General features: G+C 41.2%; 1 protein-coding gene across 1 annotated transcript in view; it reads left to right on the plus strand.

Annotated features, from left to right (window-relative positions):
- SNX29 (sorting nexin 29) overlaps positions 1-19,349 on the plus strand; it is a gene marked incomplete at its 5' end in the record, with an annotated part of 446,683 nt that extends 427,334 nt beyond the window's left edge. The window contains one exon of the mRNA XM_025206427.1: positions 13,358-19,349. Within this exon, the coding sequence (XP_025062212.1) occupies positions 13,358-13,487 (130 nt within the window). The remainder of the gene's footprint in view (positions 1-13,357) is intronic.
- Between the last annotated feature and the right edge of the window lie 6,173 nt (positions 19,350-25,522).

Raw genomic sequence — 25,522 nt, forward strand, 5'->3', positions numbered from 1 at the left:
AGTTTGACATAAGATTTGAGGATCTGAATGAAATTACGTCAGTCAGATGGTAATGCTTTTCTCCCAGTCACAGAGTAATGCATCCTCTCAGAGACTGAGGAAACTTGATAGGGCACTGCAGCATGGTGGATAGATGAGTGGTACCAGCAGTCAAGGTTCTTGGATAAATGTAATATCTTTTATTAGACCAACTAATAGTTGGAAAAATTGTTCTTTGCAAACTTTTAGGCACAAACACCCTTCTTCAGGCACAGGGACAGTTCTAAACCTCAGAAGCATTTACAAAACCCCTTTTGTAGACAAGCCTACAAAGCATTTACAAAACACCTTTTGTAGACAAGCCTACAAACTTCACTTCATAAATCTACTGGATACAAAAAATCATGGGCAAAATATGTACATTGGATTTATGGCACATTATAACTTGCCTGCCATCTGATAACCCCATGTGACCTGTCTGCATTTTACCAGCTACATTCTATCACCAGTTAAACATTACTCCTTCCCGCACAACTACGTGTCTCACACCTATTGTCTCTCACTGCCACACATTTGCATTTTACATTTTGGCTTCTATTCCACCCAGGAGAGTCCACACAACACCAGCAGACTCTCCGTATGCCTGAAGAAGGATGTTTGTGCCCGAAAGCTTGCAAAGAATAATTTTTCCAACTATTTAGTTGGTTTAATAAAAAATATCACATTTACCTAAAGAACTTTGTATCCCAATGTCCTTAGACCAACACGGCTACAATCAACAGCCCTGGTACCAGCAGTAGAAGATTTACCTTTCCAAATACTCTATATGGCAGAGGCAAAGAATAAGGAGAATAAAAGAAGGCAACAGTTCTTCATTTCTGACCCCCGTGGTGTCAGTGGGTGGTGTACAGGATTTTTGTTTGTTTTTTTCCCTCTATGCAAGTTTGGAGTTGAGTGGCTTAGATTTTGTTAATAGATAATACCCTTAACTAGCTCCATGTGTGACAGGTACTGAAAGTAGGGCTCCTGTAATTGGGTACATGCTTCATATCTTCACATGCTTCGTATCTTAAATATTCATCTCATTCTTTCTGTTGTTACTTGTGAAGCCAAACATATTGATTATTGGCTGTTTCAAAGTTAATTTGGTAATTAAGGCTGTCTATACTCTATCTGTCATTCTTTGTGTGCAAATACCTTGAGGTTTATGAAAGAAGAACTCCTTGGCTAGAGACTGTAATGCAGTACTGCACTGTCAAAGTGAAATTTATGCTTGTCAAACAAAAGAATATTATTCCTCATTTTACATACAAGATATAATGTATAAAAGTCTTCTGTCATTTTGATTCAGTATTTTCCATAAATAATATATCCTAAGTCTATCTGCTGTACTGTAAAGATGATAATTATAGCAATAGTAGGAATAAAATAAATCTAGCTATACATTGAATGGTTTTACTTAGAAAGCAATTCCTGAGCAATATCGTTATATAAACTTTCTCAGGACACATTCTCCTTCCAAATTAATTGCATTAATGAGAAGTGATAGAATTCAATGCCAGTACACATGCCATTTGCCACACAGTTGCATAGTAACATAAAATGTTGGCAGTTTCTAGACAGAATGCTTAATGTTATGAACTTCTGAATAATTATTGAAGTACACAAATTATTACAGATATAAATAATTATTAAATGAGGGTAATATTTCATTTTTATGTCTGTATTTTCACTGATTCATTTGCTAGTTAGATGTAAAGGGATCTTGCATGTAAGGGAAATATGTTTATGCAATCTATTTATTATTCTAGCTGGAATACCAAATAGAAATTAAGATACTTATTTCCAGATACAGGCACAAGTATTCTTTAGAAAGTCCAAAGCCAGAATTTGGTCAGCAAAATATGGCCCATGGGCCGGTTCCAGCCCACGCAGCCATTTGATCAACCAGTTTGATCCAACCCAGATCTGACCTAATATGGGACTTCAGCGGCTAGACTGACCCAGTTTCAGTTGGAGGTGGGCAGCTGCTGTGACCCAGTCATCACTTTTACCAACAATTGCACAAGGAAAGAGCCTGCTGCCACTGCTTTTCCCCACAGTGACATGAGGCGAGTGTCTGCAGCTGGCGTTAGTCCCCAGAGTAGCGGGGACTTTGGCAGCAGTCACTTTTCCCTGCCGATGTGGGGACAAGTGCCAGCTGCAGACTTCCTGTGCCACTGTGGGGAAAAGTGGCAGCAGGCACTTTCCCTGTGCCACCACTGGGAAAACTGGATCTTAGTGCCTGCAAGGTCCGTATTTTCCAATGCCTGCAATTTAGACACTTTTCAACAGCTTTCCAAAGAAAGGTCAACCTCAGTAAAATTTGACAGAATTTGAGAAAATATTGGTCACACCTATACAGGAATAGTGTTTGTGTTTATATAAACCAATTTTAAATGCCATTGTTTATGACAAAGTAGGCTATTGACATGGGCTCATTCTTCAGCACTAATTTTTGTATCCAGTCTGAAACAATGGGCCTCACTCATCCATCTGTGTGATAGTAAGTTAAAATTATTTGAAAATTCTATATTGCTGGTATCTCACTCCACTTAAAATTAAATATATTTATTGTACGAGAACAGGCAAATGTTACAAGGAATGAGGTCAGTTGGGAGGATTCTACCACATCTGATGTGTGTGTCTCAGAATCGTACTGTTCTGGAAGAAGGTTAGAGACACAGGGTGCATCTACATGTGCAGTTAGGGCAATGTGATAAACTCTGGAGCAGTTTCATAGATTTCATAGATTTTTAATCGGAAGGGACTTCAGTAGATCATTGAGTCTGACCCTCTGCCCTGGGCAGGAAAGAGCGCTGGGGTCAGATGACTCCAGCCAGGTGCTTCAGATGAGCCCAGCCAGGTGTTTGTTGAGTCTCCTCTTAAAGACCTCCAAGGTAGGGGAACGCACCACCTCCCTTGGAAGCCCATTCCAGATTCTGGTAACCCTTACCGTAAAGAAGTTCTTCCTAATGTCTAGTCTAAATCTGCTCTGTGTCAGTTTGTGGCCGTTGTTTCTAGTTACTCCAAGAGATGCCCCAAGTTTAGGATGCTAAGTTTAGGATGCATAATTAGGATGCTAAGGGGTCTTCCAGCACAAACTCCAAGTCTGTGCTGGAGCACACTGCTCCCAGATGCAGCATCTACACGTGTGCCCAGGACAGCAGCACTTTGATCCAGGGCAGAACAGCTGGCAATAGGCTCGGGTGGGGCTGGGGCTGGGGCTGGGGAGGACAGCCCTGGGCCATCTGGGTGGCAGCATAGGGTTGTGGAGGGGTTGGCTGGAGCATGAGTGTGCCAAAACTGTGGAGCCGTGTAGCTGACCCCCCAAGCCTGCTGCCAGCTTGGGGCTGCTCTGCCCCGGCTCAAAGTGCTTCTGTCCCAATCACTGCCCACATGGGCATTGCAGCGCAGTAAATGACTCTGCCGTAAGGGAGTACTATCCCTGATAGTTAGTTTGTTAATTTACTGTGCCCTGATAGCGACACACATGTAGACTGTGGAGCTAATTAGTTGACTCCACAGTAAAGTGTGTGTGTAGATGCACCCACAGTGAGGACAGTAACAGGATGCCAGCTCTCAGATAGCTTCTTAGTGTTCTGCCTGAACCTTCTTGAAAACGCCGCAACGTATGAGTAATGAGTTGTAATGAACTCATTGCTCACTTTCTAGTGGCTGCAAGTTTTACAGTTGCAAAAGCCTGAAAGAGTGACACCCCTAAAATCACTGACTGGTTTCAAAAAGTTTGGAAAGTTTGAGTTATAAAAAAGTTGTCCTATCAAGGCAGTGTTCTGCCAAGTCTAGAAGTCCGTGCTCTGTGGGGAACAAGGAGACGGGTGCTTGTTAAGAACGCTCATGGAAATTCTTGTAATTTGCTAAAAGGGAATCTTCTCCTGCCTCCAAACCAGAAAGTTTGAGCAGTTTTTTTGAATATTGAAAGGAAGTGCCAGTTCTAAGAACTTACACTTAAGAATAAAATTGGAATATACTTAAAATTTAAAAGCAGAGATGAGTAGAAGATAGTAAGAGTTGTATTATGCAGAGTTCTGAGGAAAAAGGGGGTGTGAATTATTATACGGGAATGAAGAAACACAAATGCTTAACATTGACTGAAGCATAAAAGAGCTGTCAGAGACTGAAAGGAAGAAAAGAAAAAAAAAACCATAAGACTTCTGTGGATATTGACTTGGGGAAAGGGAGTGTTGTTATGGTTATGGAAGATAAATATATATATTGTATGGTTTAGGGGATTGGCCACATCTTTAAATGTTAAATGTATTATTTGATCAGTTGGTCAAGCTCTGACCTTCAGGCTTAAGTAAACAAAGTAGGATGGCACGTAAAATTACCCAAATATTCAAGTAGCTGCTCTTCATGCAAAAAATGCTGTCTCACAGGTGGGTATATTGACTTCTAGCATGAAAAAATCAAGACAGAATCTGACAACCATAACAAAATTAAGGCTGAAGATGTGCTTGTGATTATTCTGTGATCAGACAGAGATTTTTATTTTTGTGAATTATTTATTCAGCTGTGTAAGTCCATGCATATTATGAAGTGCAGGAAAGTAGTATAGAAATGAAACAGTCTTTTACTTCTTGGCCATGAGTTCATATTTAATTGTGGTAGGCAATTATTTGTCTGACTGCACCAGTATTTTTACAGCTAACCTTAAAAGAAGGCTTCTGGACAGACGTACATTAGAAGCACTCCAAATTCCACTCCAATTTGAAGCACTTCAAACCATGGACAGATATGCAGACTTCCCCCCCGCCTCCCTTGGAATATTTCAAAATTGGTGCAACGATGTGCAGAGGTGTGCTCTCCAGTCAGGGCGGGATGACTGAAGTTTGCTCAGTCCTGTGGCTCTGGTCTCAACCTCAGGTCTCGTTGTGCTGGAGAAAGAGAGGCATGTAAGATTGCTGAGAACAACCAAGCACTCCTCTCCAGAATTGGGAGCCCCACATCCCCTCTCTCCCCCTGCCCCCCCTGGAAATAAGAGATCCCATGGTCCCCTACTAGAATCAACTGTTCTCCATCCTCGGGATGCCAATGTGCATCCTCTTGTGTGCTCAACCTGTCTCCGCCATTTCTTCCTCTCCCACCTTGGAGGGAGTGGGGGGGAAAGTGGAGTTTCATAAGATACCAGAGCACTGAGCAACCCCCTTTTGTGCTCCATAGAGGACACAGACATAACTGAAAGCACTTCAGAGTGAAGCACATACAAATACTTGCTGTTTCCTCCAGGGTTTGTGTTGGAGTGCTTTGGCCATTTTTGGAGCACTTCATAGGGCATTAATCTGTCTGCTTGACCTCGCTTCATGTTACCTCTGTCTAGGGCCTCTGGCCTCAAAGAAACATTCAGTTTCTCCTGGGAGAGTCGCTGCTCCCCCAGGAGAAACCTTGATTGTACAGACGTTCAGGCTTTTTTTCCCAGAGTAAAAATTCTTCTCCAGGAGAAGAATAACTTGGGGACAACCAGGATTGTTTTGGGTTTCTCCTGGGTGAGTGAATGTCTGTACACACTATCCTGTCTCCATCCATTAACTACATAAAATCTTGGGGGTAAAAGTGCAGTAAGAGGAAACAACTATTAAAGATATAGCACAGTACTGCCAAAGAATGCACTGCTTTGGCACAGTGCAACTGGCTGTTAGAGTAAAGCTTATCTTGGCAGGAGCCAGAACTTTCTTGGAGGCCAGTCATTAGTTTTGAACTAAGTCCTTCCAGGACCTAGGAATCATCACAAGCCTAGGCACCTTCTATTCCAAGTGCAAGTACTATATATGTTGCTGAGAGGACAAGCATGCAGGCATAGATAGATAGATAGATATGCTGAGAAGACAAACGTGAAAGATTGCACATTGCATAACATACTACTTGATGTACTGGAATACTGTGGTGATCAGTGTGGCTTAAGAGCCTGTATTAAAATGGAAAAAATCAAAGTATTCTTTATAATAATTTCATTTTACAGAAAAAAACACCTATTGGGGATTCTCTGGTTTTACTGACCCCAGTAAACATTGACAAGAAGACTAACATATCATCTGCTATTCTAATCCTTCTGTTGGCTGGGAAGTATTTTAGATGAAAATACATATTGTAGATAAGAGCTAAAGCAAAAGTGAAATCATTATTTGTTGCTGAGATTTACATATGCATGTACATCAGGATCAGGTCCTCAAGACCTGATCCTGAATAGCATTACACACCCACTAAGATTAACTCCTGATAAAGGGGTTTAGTGCTTCCAAAGATTCAAGCCCTAGATCAGTAAAAAGATGGTTCTATTGCCAACCCTGTTGCTTTGTTAAGTTTTTGTAATACTTAAAACTTCAAGATAAGATAGACTGTGTGAAGTGGAAGGCAGACATCTTCACACAAGCATTCTCATTGCCAAAAACCCGAACAGTGCAATTCAGATAACCACATATGGGAAAAAAACCCCACTCACAGCAGAGCTAACAATTTGACAAACAAGGCCCAATGTATGGGAAACTACCAGTGAATCAGAAGCTCATTAAAAAAGAGCAGTTATCATAAGCTGTTCTCTACAGATGCACCTCAGGCAGAACTTGACACCATGACAAAATCAATGAAGCTGAATTGGAAGCCAAACAAATGCTGGGCACAGTAATCAGGAATGCTTACAAGCTAAAACAATGACCCGATGGGAAGAAGAAATTGATCATCTCAGCAGGATGCATTCATCTTGTGACTCAGACAAGTGAAGACTGTACTTGGGAACCAGAATCTGGAGTATTTGAACATATTTCTTTGATTAAGGCAGTGCCAGGGAGATATCTAATTCCCACCTGGATTAGCTTTTAAAATACCTTATGTAAAGGCTAAAGAGGTGATGAAAGAAAGAAGGAACTGCATATGAAAATGAGCCAGCCTAATGAAGGTTCTCTAAACTCTGAACTTAGAAAGTAAGGTCTTGTCTCCACCAGATAGTTGCAACAATTACTCCAAAATAACAATTCTGGGATCACCATATGTCTTTTTACCAGTTTAGCTTAATCCTCTTTCAGTTCATATCCTGTTTTAATTCTGATTAACTTCCACTAATAGATAAGTGATACTTTTTAGCAAAAAATTTATCCTAACTAGAAAATATCAGATAATGTGTTGTTATAGAAAAAGATAAATTAAAAAGGGAGAATGTCAAGCATTGTGTGTATGCGGAGCCAAAAATAATAGAAAATATTCCACTGCATTGATTTTTTTACTTTGCTTAGCCAGATATACTGGCTAGGCCACTGTCACAGAGGCATCACAAGATAAATTTACTTTTGAAGGGTTGCTGCATGGCATGTATGGATATTGTCTCAAATCAGGTATATGATGGCTTAGAAATGGTATTTGAGGTTTGCTTTTTGAAAATTGGCTTATAGGTATTTATATATATGCATTAGAATGGTTCAGGATGGACAGAAGGGGTGAAATAATTTCTAAAATCCTGGGTCTCATACACAGTTTTCTGAGTCTTCAGAAGCAGACAGGCGGTCCAACACAACAAGGCCACAACACACACAGCCCGGGAAAGTGGGGGCATGTACCACACCGTTCCATAACATGGCAAGGCCAAAAAGGGGGGCCTAAAATTCCTGTTTTGGGAAGGGTGTGCATGTGATGGGCTTAGAATATGCTGACGGAATAGGACCTAGACAGTGTGATGACCGCAGAGAGAGAGAGAGCAATCAGGGATAGCCACAGATGAAATCATCAAGAGTCATCAGGAGGGACAGAAAATACAACAGCAAAGACTTGAGAGTAACAAAGGGTCCCTCCCCATTCTCCACCTCCCTGAGAGAGGCTCCAAGAAAGGGCCTGGGTTGAGAGTCCCTGAAAAGGGTCTCCATCCCTGGGAGGGGTCCCCGAAGCCAACATGGACAGGGGTGTGGGCCTTGGCATCCCACCTCCAGGCTGCTGACATCCGACACCTAAGAGAGAGCGTCAGAGTGAAGCCTGCATCTTGGCCAGATGTATCCTGACTCTGATGACAGCCCTAGGATTGGTAGTATATACAATTGCTTGAATATTTGTATTCTTTTCTGTTATCACTGTGTATCAATAAATTTGCCTAGTGTCGAATGGAAAGGTTGCAGTCTGTCTGAGGATGGGTCACCTTCCCCCCAACTCCACCCGGGAACAAGGCATCTGGGTCCTAAATCCAGAGCTAACAGTAAAGTCTTGTGGTGTTTGATTCCTAATTTGATTTATTGCAAAGCTGTGTTCAGTTTTATTGTCCTCATAACTGTGTGTGTTTCAGTATTTGATATAAATGTAATTTTGAGGTATCTTTATATTTCAGCTATAGTTGTGTTAGTAAGGTAGTGATTAACTTGAACAGCCCACAGCTGTTCACACTTAGAAGAGTCAATGGCTGAGAATTAGCATTTGACTGGGTTTGTTTATTGGTTCTCCCTGCTTGTGAGCTAAGAGGCAGGGGGAAGCCTGGGTCTGGCCAGGCTATGATATTATATTTACATTTTAAAAGAAGCCTAACACCTAACTGCTCAGACTACCATACAAGAGAGAGAGCACATCAGATTTACAAATCTACATGTCTAAAAAGTATGCAAGATTATAATCTGGTAAATATGCACCTTTGGGAGTCAGGAAGTTAATGGCATAGTGTGAGCCCCCCTGGAAATTGAATGGTGACATATGTTAATAGCCAGACTGGAAAAGGTACTTAAGCCTGCCTAAAGAGCATGGCTTAGTCTTCATTCTTCCCAGGTACAAGGGAGGGGCTGAGTCCCACAGCCAAGCAGGCTGGGTAAAATCAGCTGACAGGGGAATGCAGGAAGTCCTGATAGGAAGGGTTTCCTGCATCTTTGAATTGAAGGTGCAGGGTAAGAACAGGTCAATGTTCTGCTATCTTCTTTTGTTTTTTTACTCTTACAAATCTGTTTCACAATATGCGGTTACTGGTTTCTTATGCTTGTTCTTGTTTTGTAATAAATCCTTTTGTTGTCTCCTTCCACTGGCTGCCTCTGAAAGGAGTGACTTCTAGACAAGTGATATTCCAGACTGACTCCCTCTACTGAGAGAAGGCCCTATAATTTCTTCCATAACCCAGAAGTGGGGGCCACTTGAGGCCAACAGAGATCACTCACTGTAGCTACAGAGTCCAGTGTAAGGGCAGAGGAACTGAGGATTACCGTGATAGGGAGCTTTACCTGCACAACAGGCAGCTTGCAGCTAAAATACACAAATGAGATGCTTCACTCTTGGATACTTTCCATCCAGATTCAGCAAAAATGGAAGTTGGGTGGACTTATGGGAAATGTGTGTGTGTGTGTGTGCATGTGTGCTTAATTTAATGTACACTTTTTAAGGCTCTTAACTTATTTTTGCCCATACACCATCTGTTTCCATGGTAGCAGTTCTGGGTACCAGCAGCTGAAATTGAATTTCAGCTGCTTGTGGCTGTTTCCATAGAAAAGGATGCTGGATGGGTGGAAATCCAATTCCTCTCTCATATATTATGCTTTAAAAGCTGTGTATTCTTTTCTTTTAAGAAAAGATTTAATTAAATTTTTAGATTTAAAAATAATGTTAGAAAATTAATTGAGGTAGATGATTTGGGATTCTATTTCTGGTCACTGCTGTAGATCTGGAATAACTCACTTAAAAGTCAATGGAGTTACTATAGATTTACCGACAACAAAATTTGACCTTTATTTTTCATTCTCATCTTTTGGTGTTCTTGATAACGTTCTAGTGATGTCCCCAGTAATCCAGCCCTACTCCCTAGGCAGGGTCCTTGTGATACTTTTATTTTGGGAAAACCTATTTTGTACCATTTGAACACTTTTTTCTTTCTTTCAAAGGACTTTTTTCTTTCTGCAAGGGCAATTTGCTTCCCATTGGACCAACACTAATGTTATTTCATGAACTTGCCAGCAGGAGGAGCTTGTGTATTAAAAGACACTTGTAATAAGGCAAACACTGGGTTATAGTAATTGTACACAAAACTTTGTTTTCAAACACAGCATAGACTAGCTGTCTGTCTAGCAGAACAGTCCTGGCAGTAGTGTCAGCCATGGCCATCTTACTGGCAAAGTGAATCCTAGCAAAGTGATCACATGGGTAATCTTTAGGATGAAAAAAGCCTGCCAAAGGAAAAGGGTTTATTTCTTTTCTTTTGTAGATCTTTACACCTTTCAATAACTATGTACTTTTTATTCCACTTACAAATCTTAAGAAGCTCTCATCCATGTTCTGCCTACACATATCAGAATCCCATCATGCTTTAAAAAATATTCACCATGAAAATAATAAGTAATATCATAGTCATACTATCATAGTAATATCATCGTAGGACTGGAAGGGACTTCACAAGGTCATTTAATCTAGTCCCCAAATTCTCTCTTTTGACAGATATAATAATATAAATAAAATGAAGTTGAAACTGAAGTTGATTTAGAAAGTAGGATCTTTCCCATACGCACTTAGTGTTATTTATCAGACTTCCCCACAGCTACATAAGTAGCACTGCTGTGTTACAAAATAAAAATCATAAAGTCTAGAAGTATGGTAATGGAAATCTATTTGTCTTTGGCTACCAAAAAGTAAGCTTGATTTTATTGCTAAGCAGGAAAAGAAATAAATGTACAATTAGTAAATCTTGGTATTACACAGGAGGAACAAGTGTGTTACTAAAAGAATTATGATTGATGAAAATATTATGCATTTTTTTCCCTGTAAAGGATTTCTGGTTGCACAGAAAGAATAAGTACTGGATTAGGAGCTCTAGTGAACTTTAGTTAAAATCAGTATATTTACTTAAGACTTTTTCCAAACCCAAGGCTGCTTCAAAACATTCTACTAAGAAACTGCACAACTATGAAGCTCTGAACTCTAGTTTTAAAAGCATTTTCATTTTCTGCTAACATTTACAATTTTGCAGTTTACTTTGGCAGGGTATTTCCTGCAGCTATTTTCCCATTATGTTGGGGAATATTGACAATAGTATTTATTAGAGGTGCACTGATACATCGTCCGATATTGGATCAGCACCGATATAAAGAAAATTGATTGTTTTGGAAATCAGCCTGATTTGGCCAATAAATGCCCGTGCATGCACGCAGCCGCAGCACAGCATATAGGCAGCAAGACATGGTCTGGCAGCTTGGAGAGCTGCATGAAGCTGGTAAGTCTGGTGTGGTGGGAGGAAAGGGGCATGGTGGGGCAAGGCCCCATGCTGATGGAGGAGTGGGACTGGGGTGGGGCAAGTGCTGCCCAGCCAGGGCAGGGTGGGCGTGGGACCAAGGTGTGGCTCATCCAGGAGGTGCAGGGAGTGGGGAGGCGGCTTATCTGGGAGCCACCAGTCCGGTGCTCGCCCGCTCATCCGGTGGCTCCTGCCGCTAGTGTGGGAGGGCATGGGGCTTGTGGCCCAGGAACTGCGCAGGGCAGGGCAGAGTGGGCCAGGAAGAGCTCTGAGCAGCACTGAACCTAGCCCACCCCACCCTGCATTGATAAGGGTCACCCCCTCCCTCATGCCGTCCTGTATGAGCAGCGGGAACAGCAGCGGAAGCTACTGGACGAGTGGCTCCCAGATGAGCAGAGCGCAGCAGTGGGAGCTGCCCCCCTCCATGCCCCCAAGATGAGCTGTGGCTCTGTCCCACGCCTGCTCCAGCCCCACTCCTCCCTCTCACTACAGGGGACTTGCTCTGCCCCGCTCCCCCCCCCGCCCATGCCCCTTCCCACCCCACTCCTTTTTCACCACACCAGACTTAACTAACTGCAAGCAGCTCTCCAAGCTGCTGGGCTGGTATCAGAAATCGGATTGGTATCAGCTGACATGCCTCCTTTAAAATCAGCTATCGGTATCAGCCCCAAAAAATTTCTATTGGTGCACCCCTAGTATTTATGAGAGTTAAAAACCAATGGTTACCACCGCCAATATGAAATGCTATTGTCTTACCTTGCTAAAGTACTCTGCCTCTGAGAGTTAATTATGCACCTATATATAGGACTTGTACAAGGCATGTTTAACTAGATCTCATTAATTAACCCCTCAAATTACTGCTGAAGTGGGACTTGAGTTTACATCTGCCTATGCAGAGGTAAATGTCATACTGGAAAGAAAAGGGAGTGAATTCATTATTTGCTTTAGAACTATATAATTTTTACCTAAAATAACAAGTATTACAGAAGACCAACTCTCCAACTCGCACTGAATGTTGATACAAGTACCTGTTTTTTCCGAAATGCTAGTAAGTGATGTTTGTTGAGTTGTATAAAATGTACTCATGTAGGGTGCGTGCAGATGTGCGTGAATGTTTCATTCCCCAGGGACAACTAGGAGCGGCGCACATTGCACTGCAGCTGCTTGTCCCTGGGGAATGCCCGTGCCATGCACGCTTTGGCTGCAGCAAGTTACCCCAGGGGCGGTAGGGGATGCTGGGGCCAGCACTGTGCTAGACCCAGCAGCCTTATCTGGGGTCCTGGGGGCCTCTTGGGGCTGCAGGTGCGGTGATTGTGCCATGCAGAGCCTGGCTGGCAGTGGAGTGTGGCTCCAGGTGGCCTGGTTCTGCTTTTCAGCAGCTGTCACTGCCCAAGCATGTGATGCACTGGTGGGTTTTTTTGTGCAGGTTTTTTTGACCCCTGGGGGGGAAAAAAATGGTGCAGTGCATGCTCAGGTAGCGCGCCTTTGTAGCACAGAGAGCACCAAACTGTGTGGTGTGTGATACTGCAAACATGTCTGCGGTGCCACATACCGCACAACCATGCTCGTCTGCACACACCCGTAGTGTCCTCTAAAAGCATGGTAAAAGTACAACGTTATCTCTTCCTACTGTAGTTTTCCAAGGACTCTATAGCAATGACATCTAGGTCAGCAGAATTTTCTGTTACTGCTTGTTGTTGAATATAGACTATTCTGAGTAAATTTTTTTCAGAAAGCTCATTCATGTAAGATCACAGTCTGTTGTTGGTCAGAACAGACTCAAGAGTTCCCAACAGGGATGTATTACTAATGTGCTTCATCACATGATGATACATGCATCCATAATTAGAAGAATGTTAACTGAAGCATCATCCAAGCTCTTGCTCAGTTTGCCTGTGTTTATCACTTCAAAATGCTGGAATTGCAGTCTCCCATAAATACTACTTGTCCTCATATTTTACAGGATCACACTTGTAATTCAGATTCCAGATAGCAGTATAAATAATACAAGTCTATGTAGTTAAGGATGTGTACTGTAGTTTGCAACCTTGTGCCAGGTTCTCATAACATCTGCTTTTTCCATATTCAGACCAGCGACAGGCTAATTTTCATATAAAATGAACTTGTTCTTGTGTTTATTCTTTTTCCTAGTGATATTCAACCTGGTGGAGAACCAGTAAATAAAGGCAGTCGCTCAAGGGTGACTACCCGCTTTCCAAAGCTATCACGGAGCCATCAAAGAGAGCCACGGAATCTGGAGCCTCAAAGTGGTGACCTCTGACTTCATAACTGTGAACACCAGCACCATGTACTTTAAACAGTCCTGTGATTTCTTCCCATCCTGCACTGTTGATTATATAAGCTCCTTGGGAGAATACAGGTGCTTCAAGTTAATTCCTGAAAAGAGACGCTCAATACCAAGGTTCATCATTCTGATCAGATAGGTCACTTTTGAAGGCAGCAGTCATTTCCCAAAGGAATATGAGGGCTGCTCACTAGAGCCTCAGCAAATTGATATACATTTCCTTTGTTTTGTAAAACAGTACATATTTCCTTTGTTCTTATCTTCTCCTCTGCTACTATGAATCCTTTGTTTGTTTTGTAGAATCTCTCTCATCTACCCTCATATCATCTTTTTATGTTCCTGAGATCTGTTAGCATCATGTCAGGAAAATGCTAAGGTTTTTTTTCTCTTTACAAGCACAACTATACTTATCACTATTCAGTCTGCATGAAACACTTCAAGCACGGTAGACTAATGCTACTGCCCAGTAGTGTGACAGGCAAAATCCATGCTAATGCGCAGTATAATTAATCTACTGCACATTAGCATCACAAAAAAGTGTGCACTGGTACTAATGTGCTGGAGCGCCCATTACGGTGTATTAAGTTAGTCCCTGTAATTACAGGGACTAAGCTTAATGTGCCATAATTACAGCACATTAATGAATGTGTAGACATTCCCAGTATTTGCCAGAAAGTTGTTTCAAAAGCCTCCCTAGCCCATTACTTTTTGGAAATAAAACGACTAAAAGTCTTTGATGCACAGAAGAGGGTTTCAGAAACTTGAGAAAGTAAATGGCAGCGGAAGAATATTGTAGAAGACAAAAAAAATCTTTTGTATATGTTTAATTAGATATTCCCAGGTGCTCTCACTTGCGAAAAGTAATTCTGCCAAATCAGAGATTCTCATAATTTTCTAATGAAATGTTGTTTTTGTTGAAAGGTAAGAGGCAACATGAAACAACTTGAACAAATCAGTTCAAGAGCTTTAATGCAAAAGGAAACATGGCATTAACACAGTACAAAGTAGAGCTTTCTCGCAACGGGCTATGTTCTGTTATTGATTTGTTTTTGATGTATTATAGAACAATCTCTCTACATTAAAATAAGCAGATGTTCGGGCATTCTTACCACTGCTTTGTAAGACCTGAAATGATGCTTACAAAGAATTGCTTCATATGAAAGTGCCTGTCACCCGTTACCTCTAAGTGACCTGAAATGGTTCTGTGAGAGCAAGTAAGAAAATTGGGGGGTTAATTGTTACAAGTGATGGAAGTCCTGATATGGATTAACTGGAATCCAGTTCAGCATCCATTAGCTGCACTGCCGTAGGCAGTAAATTACACTTTAGTTATCTTCTTTTCTGTATAAAATCTTAACCAATATACATTTAGATTTTCTAATGACTGTATTTTGGCATTCCTTTGGACCACAACAACTCTCATCTCATAAGTTGTTTGGATAATCTGTACTTACCATAAATCAGTATATTTTGTTTTTGCACTGTCCACATTAGCAATTATTAAAAAAAACATTTTTCCTTTCAGGAATATAAACCACTGATTATCAATGCACTTTTCCCAATATAAAGCTTTATTTAAAAATCTAACCAACTGGGACCCCTATTCTGTGTTTGTTACGTAAGTAGTCTGTTGACTTCAATAGAACTACTCAGCTGAATAAAGACTAATGTAATGATTGCAGAACTGGAGATTAAGTGTAATCAGTGAGTTCTGTAACGGTAATATTGAAATGTACCTTGTGTACATTGCACTGAATGATAGGAAATGGCAAAAAGTTGCAGACAGATATTTCAGATCATGAGGCCAAAAGAAGAAGAATGTAAAAGAAATGAAATCTTGCTTCTCAATCACTAGCAATCTTGTCTGCTACTGCAATATCTTTTTCACATCAGTAAAAGTATTCCTTTATAAAAAAAAATCCCAAAGGACAGCTTATCAGAAGGACCAGTAGTCTTGTCTTGTATTAGGGGACAAGTTAATGTTGATGTCTGCACATGGTAGGGTACGTGTTTGTTTTTAAAAAAATGTAAGGTGGCTACAGACTCAAGGTTCTCCAGACTCCTTAATTTGATGCGTTGCTGATATTTAAAGTATGTCTTTGATAAAAAAAAGATTTTAGCAATGAATGAAAGTTCCCCTTTGAAAACATTTTTAGAGTCCATTTCTTTCAAAGGTCATAGGAGCCTTACATGGTCATGGGAGTGTGAGCTGTAATTTATGCACCTAATTTTGTCTAGTGATATTGAATTATAGATTAAGCTGAAAATCTACATTGCGTAGATTCATTTGTGGAGCAGTTGGATTTGTATATTTGCCACATGAAGACTTACTAAACTTCAAAAAATAGCTCGCAGTGTACAGCCTTTCCCCCCCCCCCCCTTCTTTGGAAAGCTGCAAATGGTAAGGAAATTAATTTAGCAGAGGCACACATGCTAAACATAGAATAATACGTACAATCCATATTTTTAAAACTGTTTCTTTTTTTGTTATTTGCAGGAAATTTGCTCTCTCTATATATATTTGGCTCTTAAATTATCTCTCCTGCTTATTTTCCCCCTCATAATTTTAATATATGGATATAGATAATGCAAAAAATAATGGACTCATTTACAGAATATAAATTATTCCCTGTTAACTATATATGCTAAGATTACAATGTGCATAGAACTTTAATTTTGTGACGAGATATATTGTAACGTGCTGCAGTTATTAACCCACTTATTCTCATCTGATTTCTTAATAAAATTTAAGAAAATAGTTGGGTAGATTTATTTCACAAGTAACACAGTATAAAAAGAATGGACAGTAACTGAACCTGTGGTCTTAACAAAAATGTTCAGAGACAGACTGCTCACATTACTCACACGGGTAACACTGAGCTCAGTGAAAATACTCAAATGAGTAAAGTGAACCAGAGTAGATTTGTTAAGTTCCAGCCAAGATTTTCTGATGTGTCTTGTACATTTGGATGCCTAAATATTTGTCATGTTGAAATACCTTAGACATGGAAACAGACGTCACTTTTGTGCCATCATAAAAATGTTTAGGTTGGCATAAAGTGAAAGCAAGCACACATCTATGCCTTCTAGTGTACCACAGATGCTCATATTTGTGGCCATAACAGAAGGTGGTAATAGATTAGGACACTGTGTTCTGGCCTATGTCTGTTTATGATGGAAGAACATGGACAGCATGAAGCTGCCTGTGGTCTCTGTCTGCCCTGAGGCATGGGCTTCACCGGCTTAAGGGCCCCAGCCCTGCACACCCCAGGAATTCCTACGCAGGATTGGGCTCCTGAATCCATGAGCGTACCTGCCTTGTTTTTCCTGCTTACCCAGATGTATCCCCTCCAGGGGTAAGCAGGGAAAGTCGGGGCTTCAGGGCCCCTGCCTACAAGTGGGGATTCCCTGCATGTAGACAGTCCCTGTGCAGCGGGGATACCTGCAGGGGAATCCCTCTACAAAGGATTTCCTTGCAGGTGCAAAGAAAGGCTGAAGTTCAGGAAGGCTGAAGTTATTTAAAAGAAGGCTGAAACTTCCCCCTTCCCTCCCCCTCACCTTGCACTTGCAGCCCTAGCCCCACACTGCTCCCAGAAATGTGCACCAGTTAGACATCCATGGAGTAGATATCCTGGAGTGTGATTAGTTGTGCCATAACATATTGTGGTAGAGCTGATCACACTCCATCTAGGACCTGTTTTCTATCTAATAGGCCTAATTTTCAGTAACTGCTATAAATACTAATTCTCTGAATATTAATTCTTTTTAAATGTTTTGGAAAATCTTGCCCAACCACTTAAAAGTATTCGGTGCTGAGAAATACTGTAAAAATAAAAATGGTTCTGTTAAATACTTCTGCATTTTACCATGTAACATTGCATCATGTGCAGTTCTGAATTTTAAGCACTGCTTTTTCTGAAATATAACCCAGATTGTTTGTGGCTGTTAGCAATTGCTTGTCGATGACCAGTGAAGAATGAGGTAGTAGAGTCAGTCCAGCTCTTGGTGGAGAGCCATGCACAGCACTACTAACAAAAACCATCTACACAGTCATATGTGATGATCTGTGCAGTTAGTGTAAAACTCATGTGGCCTTGTCTTCTCCAGGGTTGTTCCATCAGGACTGTGGTCTGCTTGTAGGACAGTGAAGAAGACTGGCTATGACACTGCCTGGCTGTAACATGTACCTGTTTTGCTCATAGGGAACGGAAGTCCCCAGTCTTCAATTTATCTGGGGACTTCGATCTGTAAACTTTCCTGAATAGAGGGGTTTTGTATTTTTTAAAATTTAATAAATGCTGTTTTTCTATTAAATTCAAAATAAATAACTTCCTAAGAAGCAGCAAGTAGGTGACAGTCTCACTTCTTTTGCAAATAGGATTGTTTATCAATTTAAATGTGATAAACACTGACTATAGTTTTAAAGAATCTCATTTTCTTAGAAACCCTGCCATTCATTATAGAGCTGGTAATGCAATGGCTTTTTTAATGGGAAACCTGATTTGATACAGGATTTAAGTCAGTGTATTTATTTATTTATTTAGTGTATGCGGTTTCCACTGAAACAATATGCCCAAACCACATATGCTAAATAAATAAATAAATGCACTGACTTAAATCCTGTATCAAATCAAGTTTCCCATTAAACAAATTCCAAGGTTTATGTGCAGCAGCGTAATGACACAGCAGCAAAGGCTTAACTTGACATGTCTGTTAAATCACATATTGTTAGCAGGATTAATAATTTCTAAGCTGGTCCTGTTTACAAAACATATTGTTTGAAGGTTAGTTGTAAGCAAATTGTATCATTTTACAAAATGTACCACAAGCCATAAACTACTGTGATTGGATTAGTATGTCAAATATTTGGAGATAAGGTCTAGTGGCAGTAAATGTTCTTATAGCTCAAGAATAAGATGCATACACTAAGGCAGAGTTTGTCATTTTGAAATAAACATTTTCTTGTATAAAAATCTGATTCCTAACAGTCACAGTAATTAATAAAAATGTAAATGTTAATAGGATTGACTGGCTCAGGACAGCTCGCTAGTAATAAATGTATTTAAGAGTGAGCATTGAATAAAGTAATGTTAATGTCTGTCAGTTTTTATTAACAATCTAGAAAGATGATATTTTCTTACAAATACTTCCAGTCTGAAGATCTATATAGTGTTATTTTAGATGCAGACATGGATCTAAAAAGTCCTAGTCCTTGCAGGTTGGTCCTGAAGTATCACTGACTCAATACTATTTAGATAAAGAAAATATTAAACTCTTAATCTTTTGGGATTCCAGCTTTGTAATAGCTCATTTGCAAGGTTCCTCTGTTGCTACTGGGGGCACTGTGTAATATAGGCGCCAGGCTCCAAAAACTTTTCATAGGCCACGTCTACACAAGATGTGTTAATGTGCATTAGCCTAATTTAATGCGCATTACGGGCACATGTTCACACATACACACCCTTAATGCACATTAAAATGGTGAAATTAAGCTAATTGCACCTGCAAATGCAGGTATCAAATTTAGGCACAATTAGTTATAGTGTATTAACGCACGTGTAGGTGTGATCCGGCACTAACTTTAGTGCCAGGTCTTCCCAGCCACTAAAGACACATGGTAGGGCTGCTGGGACTTGGTGCTAACTTTAGTGCCAGGGGGCACCTGTACACTGTGAGGGTGTTTTAATCCTTAGGGTTACATTCTATGTCCCCTAAATCAAAATGGTGAGTTTTTAACTGAATCCCACCATTTCAATTTAGGGGTTTTATTTTTCATCACTGTTACAGCAATGGGCTGATCCTTTTTTTTTTTTTTGGCGAGAAGCTTAATCCTTTTTTTTTCCCAGTGGAGTCTGCCTGCAGCTGGAGGGCTAGCTCCCGAAAGGCTGAGTGGCCCCTGAGCTGCTGGGGGCCCCAGTCCTTCCCTCGATGGTGGCGCCCCCTGGGGCTGCCTGGGTGGGTTGCTAGTGGGCCAAGTGCTGCCCCAGCTTGGAGGCAGCATGTGGCCCAATCCAACTCTTCCCTGACCCTGAGCTGGGGCAGCACCTGGCCCACTAGCAGCCCACCTAGGTGGCCCCAGGGGGTGCTGCTACCACAGAGGCAAGGACTAGGGCCCCCTGCAGCTCAGGGGCCATTTGGTCCACCAGCAGCACACCCCCTGGCCATGGGAGAGGCAGGGAGGTTTCACCAAAAAAAAAAAAAAAAAAAAAGGATCAAGCCCCTCGCTGCTTCTACCTTCAGTAGGCACTTGCTGAAGGCAGAAGTGATTAGGGGCCTAATTCTTTCCTGCCTGTCTCTCCTGTGGCTGGGGGACGAGCTGACAGCTGCATCATTGCAATTTGCAACATTGTGAACTAAGCTACATTAGGATGTAGTTTAGTTTGCAACAATACAAACTCATTTAAAACCCCCCAAACTCCTGCACGTGTACAGCATGACACCATTAAGCCCCACACACTGACATTTTTGTCATGTGTACATGGTAATGGCATCATGTGTACAAGAGCCCAAGTGTACTAACTTTAGTGCCAAGTCCCTGCATGTGTAGACACCTGCCAAAAATTGCCTAATGTGCATTAAATTCAGTCGCACTTAAATGCATGTGTAGACACACCCATACAGACCCAGTTTTCTTCTGTCTTGGCTTGTTTTCCTAATGTGAAGGAAGTTGGTGTGTGAGGTCATGCAGGTCTGGCGAGGAACTAGCATGGAGTCTGGCAGCAGAGGGTACTGCCAAAGTTGGGACTGGTAGTAGTGCAACTTGGTTCCCATGTTGGAGTGGGGTGGGATGGGGCAGGGCAGACATTATCTTCCACTTGAGGAGAAGAAGTGACAACAACCAAGGAAGAAGCACAGAAGAATATTGAAGAAGCTGGAGACAAGTATATTCCAGTATACTCCAGTTGCTACAAGAGGCAGGTTCTATTTTAAGCTATTGTCATACTTACAGGGGTATGTTTCTTGGTAGCCACACAGACTTCCTGTATACATGGCCTGCCAAGACTGCAGGAGCATGGAACATGTCACCTTTTAGCCACTAGGTCACTATCTCTAGACTAATTAATATTTATTTGTCCAAAGTATCTTTAAATAAATTAATAAAATATAACACATTACTGAATGGAGATCTTAAGAGATTACATCTTTTGTAAACTGTAGACACATAAGTATTTGAAATAGATTGGAAGCTTTTAACACTTCTCTGATGGTAATGTATATAAGCAGGCAAAATAAAATTGCAGTCAGATTACAAGAATTTCATTTTAAATTGATATAGCAGATATTTTCTTATACTGTGTCAATTTTTTTCCCTTTTTTATGCCATTTCAAACATTTCTGAAACAAATTCTTATGACTGCTACATCATGAAACTTCAAACTACCTGTGGATGTACTTACTGCTACCCAAACACCCTGGGAAACCTGTGGAACAGTTATTTAGAAGAATGCTGAAAATTCTGCTCTCAGATTTTCACTTCAGTGTTCTGTTCTTCCAATGGGAGCTTCAGACACATGGGTAAACTGGATTATCAGAGTTCTGATGAGAACTGATCTTTTCCCTTGAGAGCCATATGAACAGTACCTTCCTTCTGGTGCTTGAATGAGTCTCTCATGGACATGTGTTCAAGCTCCATCAACTCAGCTTGTGACAGAAATTAACTTGTCTCTCTCTCATTTCCTTTTATCATTATTTTTGACCTACTAAAACATAATATTAATTTGCTGATATTTGGGCATTTAATTGGTTTTTGTAGTATTAAAGATGTGCATTGTCATAAAAAGAGCATTTTATTACATGAAACAATGTAAAGTAAAATGATAATAAAAATATCAATTGATCTGTTATTTCTTTACATTTTTAGTAAGAAATTAGATTTGCTGTAAACCTTGTTCTTTTTTTTTTTGCTCTGGCACAATAGCATGATCCTTTAATTTTTATTTTTTTTATTTTGATAATGTTCTAGGCTAAAAAAAATCACTTTATGATCCTGTTGCACATAATTGATATTATTTATGAAACTTCATCTATAAAGCTGTCAATACAAATCTCTAATTAATAAGAACAATTTTGCTTTTTGTATCAGTATTAGCATGACTTTACATATAAGCGTTTCACTGTAATGTTTAAGGAGGAATTGATCACTTATATTGATATAGTGCTATTCCATCATGAACCTTAATCAGTCTTTGGTGTATAAAAACATCTACCATATAGTCACAAGTGAGAAATAAGTTGTTACTTATTGGTATTTTAATAGCAATGTCCATGTCAATGATAAATGTTTAACTATGGTGGTGAGATTTTTCATGTGTATGTTGGATAACTTGAAATGCTAAAAAAAATTAAAATACGATTACAATTAATCTAAAGGAAAAAAAAACCTCTTTAAAAGAAATTCACATTTTGAAAGCCTTTCTAAGAAACCGTAGTACTGGATAAAATTAATTACCCTATTATCTGGGACCAACCTTTTGGCAGCTCAGGAAGCTGAATTTCCCTTCTGTGTTTGTTGGACAGCTGTAGGCACAATGCCGTTAATTCTAAAGAGGTATATTTGTATATACCGTATTCAGATAACATGTTAACCTATAAACAGCTATAAGGTCTTTGTATTATTTTAACCCATGTTAAGCTACTGTTTACATTACAGAATTTTTAAACTAATGTATATATAATTTTATAAAATACTTTCTTGTATTAAATATTTCTTTTGAAATATCCTGTGGTAATTTTGTTGTAATCTGGTTGAAATATCCTACTTTATAACCAAGAAAATAAATAACATTTTGTATGCTTAAAAGATAGCATATCTATAGCCTGTTTATAGCCTGTTTTATAATTGTATTTTTGATTTATGTTAACTTTTTAATGTGCATTGTTCACAAATGCATGGTTTGGGCTGAATTTTCAAAACAATGTGCTTAGGTATTTGCTTTTAATTAATATTTTCTTCATTGTGTCTGATAAAGAGCAATATTTGAGTGATTTGAATTGATGTTTGGATTGTAAATGTAGACAGGGAAGAGAGTAAACAAACACCTTTCAATTACATTCGCTTGTCATGCCTGTTGCTGTTGGAAAACCCATATCTAATGGCATCTAAAAGCTAATGGCCACCAGTTGCATTCTATTCTGAAATCATGGTTTCCATATAACTGTGTTGTTTCACTAGAATCAGTGCTAGATAATAGTTAGAGCTAGGGGTGCACTGATAGAGATTTTTGAGGCTGATATTGACAGCAGATTTTTAAGGAGGCATCGGCTGATACTGATCCAATTTCCAATACAGCATGGATTGCTGCATGCAGCTCGTAAGTGTGTTGTGGTGGAAGGGGAGGGAAGGGGCGTAGGGGGCAGATAAAAGCCCTTGCGGTGAGGGAGGGAGTGGAGCTGGGGCAGGGGCTGGGGCAGGCACTGCCCAGCCAGGGTGGGGCGGGGCAGGGAACAGAGCCATGGCTCATCTGGGGGAGCGGGGAGGGGGGAGCGGCTCCCACTGCTGCGCACACTCCAGGAGGACATGGTGGGGGGGCATGTTCCCCCTGGATCTGCATGGGGCCAGGCAGGCTGCTGCTGTGGGCTGGGGCTGGGGCCAGGGCTGCATTGGGCTCTTCCTGGTGGGGGGCAGGGCTGGGCGCCCCGATCACAGCCTGACAGCCCGCACCAGGATGAGCCCAGCACAGCTCTGATCCCAGCCCACAGCAGCAGCCCACCCTGCCCTGCACAGATCTGGGGGGGGCACATTCCCCTCCCCATGCCCTCCCGGGGTGCGCATAGAGGTGGGACCCCCCCCCCCATGCCTCCTGGATGAGCCACAGCTCTGTCCCACAACCTACCCCAGCTGTGCAGCGCCTGTCCCAGCCCCATACCCTCCATCACTCCGTGCGCCTTGATCTTCCCTAGCAGCTGATCGCCGAGCCCAGAAATGCCGGCAGCGAAACCAGAAGTGCTGCTGGGGGACTGAGTACCCCCTGGAGGGCCCAGCCGGCGGTCCCCCCCCACCGGCCGGCACCCGTGGGCATGGCCCACCCTGAACCCCCCCATTCGGTACGCCACTGTTAACAGCCACATCAGGCTGATTTCTGAGCCAGTTTTCTTTATATCAGTGCCGATCCGATATTGGACTGATGTTTTGGTGCACCTCTAGTTAGAGCAGAGGACTGTGCGTTGCAAGAACTTAAGCTCTTTTTCTGTCTTTTCCAAAAACTTGCCAAGTGACACTGAGCAGTTTTGGAAATTAAACTGATTTTAATCTCAGCTCCATTTTCTTCAGTAGTGTAACAAGGGTTGGGCAATGGACACAAACACCGGGCACCCACTTAGAAGATGTGCAAGAATACCAACCACTACCAGCCCACCTACTGCCACTGCTGCAGCCGGCCTAGCCAGAGACACTGGTAGTTATGCCTCTGATTTTTTTCATCTGTACATGAGAAGCTTCAAAGAGTGTCTGCAAAATGCACAGGTTGGCTTCTGTATGTATGCTCACAACCCTTTGAAAGAAAGCAGTTCTTATGGGCTTCTCCTTCTTTCCAGAGGCCATAAAGGGTCATTGCCCCTTAATTCCGCCTCAGTTATTTTTCACTACTGAGGCCAAAAAACTGGGATCACTTTCTAAGTAGCAAAAGGATGGGTGGGCAAGTGGGGCCCAAGCCCTGGGTGCTATCAGTTGGCGGCGGGTGGGGGCGGCGGGACTCCATAATGGAGTGGGTTGCATCTCATATGGAAGTGTTCCTCTGCTCCTCCTTCGGCACTTTCCAGCTCCAGCTGTGTTTGTCAGTGAGTGAATGGCATTTTGGGACATTAAGTTTTGTCAAGCAGCTGTGGGTACAGCTGCATAATGACGGGTGGGTAATGTCACTCCATTTTTTTTGCCACCAAAAATGAAGGTTTCTGCCCACTTGATGTGTGTGTCTGCTACAAAAATATGAGATGATATCTCCCCTCAGCTGCAGCAAATTACTGCTCCTGCTCCTGCACTGCTGCTGGAGCTCCGGAGCCAGAGCCCAGCGAAGAAAGTATCGGGAGGGGGCAGGATAGGGGGGGCTGCAGTTCTGGCCAGTTACGTCTCTGGTTTTGTTCTTATCTAACCGGCTTCTTAGAAAATGAGGTCAGTTGTTGAATTTCTTAGGATATTTACATAATGACTATAATCCTGTGCTGCGCTTTGCCATCACTGAAGAAAGAAATTATAGAAAACCCTGAAGAACTAAGTCTTGTTTAGTTAAGAAGTGGTATACAAATTGTTATCCTGAAAAGCATTTGCTTAACCGGGATAGGGTAGGCTGGTCATGCCTTTATTGTAGGTTGTTCATTTTTCTTCCATTCAGAGCTGAGAAAACTATTTGTATTCCTTTCACAGGGAGATCGCTTTGGATGCTCAGATTGTCACTTACAGATCTAAAACACAGATTTGGGTGAGAACCCAGCTGCTAGACTTGGGTGCCTAATTTAATTGGAAAGTTTTAAAATTGGTGCTGCAGTGTATATTTAGTCGATTTCTAGCTAACAGAAGAAGTGGTAGCTATAAAAAATTATACAGGCAGTCCTCTTGTTCACACCATAGGCAGGGGAGGAAGTCCATTTGGATTTGTGAAACCACCTTTTGCCTGTAAAGCTGAGTAAGTCCATTAGGATTTGTGAAACCACCTTTTGCCTGTAAAGCTGCTGAAATCAGTCAACTCTTCATGTAAGTATGAGTCTGTAGAAAAAGACACTTTGCCCTTTGTGATTCTTTTTCAGCTAGAAAACTCTGGGCAAAACTTTTGATAAATTTTTCAAAACAACCTCAGTGCAATCATGCACGACAGTACTGTAGGATACAGCCTTCACTATTTATTTAGTTTACTAATTAACTATAGATGCTCCGAGTTTCATATTGGAGTTATTTAAAATATATAGCAAAAATGCACTTATGCTGGTTTGTCAGTTTAGGATCTCAGTTTTGGACAGAAAAGTTTCAATTCATATATTGTGTCTGACCCGTAATCTACAGAGCAGGAAAAATATTCCTT

The sequence above is a fragment of the Alligator sinensis genome, unplaced genomic scaffold, assembly GCF_000455745.1.
Source record: "Alligator sinensis unplaced genomic scaffold, ASM45574v1 scaffold927_1, whole genome shotgun sequence".
In the NCBI taxonomy this organism is placed as follows: Eukaryota; Metazoa; Chordata; order Crocodylia; family Alligatoridae; genus Alligator; species Alligator sinensis.